This window comes from Bison bison, unplaced genomic scaffold (assembly GCF_000754665.1).
Source record: "Bison bison bison isolate TAMUID 2011002044 unplaced genomic scaffold, Bison_UMD1.0 scf7180017864473, whole genome shotgun sequence".
Classification (NCBI taxonomy): domain Eukaryota; kingdom Metazoa; phylum Chordata; class Mammalia; order Artiodactyla; family Bovidae; genus Bison; species Bison bison.
Genome location: NW_011495034.1, coordinates 19294664 through 19298322, shown reverse-complemented (window position 1 = coordinate 19298322; position 3659 = coordinate 19294664). Strand labels below are relative to the sequence as shown.

General features: G+C 51.2%; 1 protein-coding gene across 2 annotated transcripts in view; it reads left to right on the top strand.

The window, feature by feature from the left end:
* LOC105004331 (liver carboxylesterase-like) overlaps window positions 1-3659 on the top strand; it is a 27061-nt gene that overhangs the window by 7132 nt on the left and 16270 nt on the right. For both annotated transcript variants that reach the window (XM_010861924.1, XM_010861925.1), the window contains exons 3-4: window positions 480-624; window positions 3476-3609. In XM_010861924.1, the coding sequence (XP_010860226.1) occupies window positions 480-624; window positions 3476-3609 (279 nt within the window). The remainder of the gene's footprint in view (window positions 1-479; window positions 625-3475; window positions 3610-3659) is intronic.

Below are 3659 nucleotides of genomic sequence, written 5' to 3'. Positions count from 1 at the left end.
GGAGAAGGAAATGGCAACCCACTCCAGTGTTCTTGCCTGGAGAATCCCGGGGACGGGGGAGCCTGATGGCCTGCCATCTATGGGGTTGCACAGAGTCGGACATGACTGAAGCGACTCAGCAGCAGCAGCAGCAACAGGGAGGCCTGGCATGCTGAAGTCCATTGGGTTGCAAAGAGTCGGACACGACTGAGTGACTAAACTGAACTGAACACACCCATCAGCACATAGGGCAGCGTCCTTCCTTGATCCGGGGCATTCCAGAGGCCTAGGGAGGGAAGAGGGTCAGGTCTGACTGTACATGGTCCTGGGAAACCTTGTTGAGCCTGTGGATCCCCATCGCATGCCCCAGGTATAGTAAGAACAACTCTATTTACTGGCCTGAAGCTGCCAGCCCAAGGTCTTTGAGGACCACAGAAGACATCTCCTTGGTCAGCTCTGATTGAACCTCAAGAATTCTTCTCTCTCCTTGCCCCTTGCAGGTGCTCCCAAGACCCAGTGGGGGCACAGTTGCTCTCGGATCTCTTTACCAACAGAAAGGAGAACATTAGTCTCACGTTTTCCGAAGACTGTCTTTACCTAAATATATACACCCCTGCTGACTTGACGAAGAGAAGCAGGCTGCCGGTGAGCGGTGGGAACCACTGGGCAAGGCTGGTGTAGACTGGAAGGGGATGAAGGCAGTGTTGGGTGGGGGCGTCGGGCCAAGGGTCTTCTGGGGCCCCAGGGCTTTCTTGTGCACCGCAGCCAAACCTGACATCAGGGAGCGCAGGTTGCCCACTCCTCTGTTTCCCCTCGGCCAGAGTAGGCCCCTGGGGGAGATTGCTGCCCATCTGTAATGCACATTTAATTTTTCTGATGTCTCTCATGCTAATAGATGGACAAGAAGGATGACTCTTAATTGCTAGATTAGGAATCTGATACCCAGAGAGGGTAAAACGTCATTTCCATAAAGTTAGAGCTGGAAGCAATCTCCGAAATAAGCCAACAAGCCAACCCTTCCTTTACAGACACACAAACTGAGGTCCAGTGAGGGGAAGGTGCAGTCACAGAGTAGGGTTGGCAGGACTGGAGCATGGGGCTCCTGGAACAGCCAGGAGCGCTCTGACATGGGCTAGCACGGAGCCTGTGTGTGGCCTTTCCTCAGCACACAGAGACCCTCTCTGACAGCTTCCTGTGACTCGGTGTCACAGCTTGGGGGGCAGAGCCTGGAGCAACAAAGATGTATTTTCCTTTGCCTTTTCCAGCTATCAAGATTTTCTTGTAGTTAATTTCAGTTCCTAATTGTTTTGGGTGAAGCTGATGACCCAGTGAGTCAGCATTTCCAGAATACATGGAACCCAGAGACAGAGCTGTCACGCAGGTGTATGTTCCTCGGTTCTTTGTCTTGTCACAACAAAGATTTGGAGTGATGGACATTAAAGCCCCTTCGGCGTGTCACAGCTCTCGGGTCTTGGATAGACCATGTTACAGCTCTCAGGTCTCGAATGGACCATGTTGTAGGTCTTAGACAAATCAGTGTTACAGCTCAGTGTTACAGGTGTATTTTATTTAGAAGATAGCAGGAAAATCCATCTTTGAGGCGTGAGGGCACATCGATCCAAAGACACGAGGAGAAGAGCACCCCAGCGCGCGGGGGAGAGAGAGAGCTATCTTTGGCTCCTCTTTTTATATGTTTTTTTTTCCTGGGCCTGTCCTATGTAAATTGGGCCAGCCAGGAGTGTTGTTTGTTTTACCTGAGGTCCTCACTCCGGTCCTCGGTCCTTGGACCTTCTTTTGTTCTATTTTTGTGGGCTTTTCCCTTCCTTGTCTTTTAGCCACCGCCGTTTTGGACTCCTTTTCCCTATTCTACCTACCTAACAGAGCCGACTTCTAGGCTCCGGCTGGAGGTCTTCGGGGCAGGTCTGCTGGAAAAGGAGGGGTCAGTGGGGTAGAGATGGGTGGGCACATCCAGCCATCACCCAGGAACACCCCTGGCATGGTGCCCAGATGTGGAGGAGGGTGTCTGTGAACTTGTGATTAGAAGCTCAGAGAGGTGGGGACAGTTTTTCACTCATTCATTTATGCATTCATTTCTTTTCCCTATTATGTACTCAGTGTTCCCATAGACAGAGCTAGAATTAAGGGTTGGGAGAAAGGAAAAACATAAAACCATGACCACACAGCCCCTATCTTCGAGGATCTGCACAGAACTGGACTGGCCTCACTGCTGACCAGCCCCTGGCTCAGCCTGGTCTCAGAGATGACTGTAAACTCAGTCCCTCCACCCAGAGGTAGTCAGGGAAAAAAAGTGTTGGAGGAGCAGGGGCTCCGGGAACCTGAGGCTGGAGAACCTCAGCTGTGGACACTGACTCTGGAACCACAGGGTCTGGGTGTAAATCCTTGTTCCACCTTTTACTGTTTCCTCAAATTGGGGATAATCACACACAAGTGTTCAGTGACCAATATGAAGATTTGTGGCAGTGTCTGGCACACCACACGAGGCTAGTCTTCCTGATGCATTAGTTAGAATTGAAGGGAAGGAATTCCTCCTGTCCAGCAGCCAACCTACTGCGGCATGGCCACTGGCTGCTGTGTGCTGGGTGGCTCAACATGTGGACTCTGCAGCCAGACTGCCTGGGTTCGAGTCCTGCCTCCACCACCCATTAGCTGCGTGACCTCGGGGTGGTTAAGGGCCTCAGTTTTCTTGTTTATGAAAAGGGACAGTAGTAATTCCTTTCTCATGGATGGTTTATTTTAAATGCTTGAATAATACTTGTTACATAATTTATATATGAGTTCTTTGATTTTTTTATTAACCAAGTGTTTCTATTATTTTAGTCATTCTCACTTTCTTGCTATGTGAACTCCTTAAGTTGAGGGCTGTGTGTTATGAATTATCATAATATGTGAATACATATTCACTCTCATCCTCAGTTCTTGCTCAGGTGCTCCTGGCACCTAGTAGGTTTTCAGACCATATTCATCAAATGGTTAAAGACTTCTCAGAGGAGGTAGTTTTAGGCTGGGCTTTGGAGGATGGGTGAGATTTGGGGAGCGGAGGAGGCAGCAGGAAGTCATATTAAGAAGAGGTGCCACCCACGGCATGTGCTTCTTAACATGATCATTCATTCACTTGAGAAGTTGAATTCGCCACACAAAAGGTAACTAAGATGAAGCTGAAACAAATTTCTAACCAAGGGCTTCTGCATGCTGAGTGTGCTGAGCTGGGTGAGGGGCCCAGGAGTGAGGGTGGTGGGAGTGCTGGGGAGGGGATGATGCTCGAGCCTTGGCTGTTCCCATGATGATGTTCTCAGCATGAAGAGCGCTGAGCGCAGGTGGCACTGGGGCAGGGGAGACAGGCAGGGGCAGCCGGGGTGCCCTGAGTAGGGTGGTGGCCTGGGCCACTGCTGGAGAACGGGTAGGTGACCAAACCTGCCTCTGAGGTCTTCCCCAGCTCTGCTTCCTGTAACCCTGTGGTTGCATCCTCCCCGTCCAGGTGATGGTGTGGATCCACGGAGGAGGTCTCATGGTGGGCGGGGCATCAACATATGATGGGCTGGTCCTCTCTGCCCATGAAAATGTGGTGGTGGTGACCATTCAGTACCGCCTGGGCATCTGGGGATTCTTCAGGTAAGACCCTGGACTCTCCTGGTGGCACAATGCCCCCAGCGTGGGGGTGC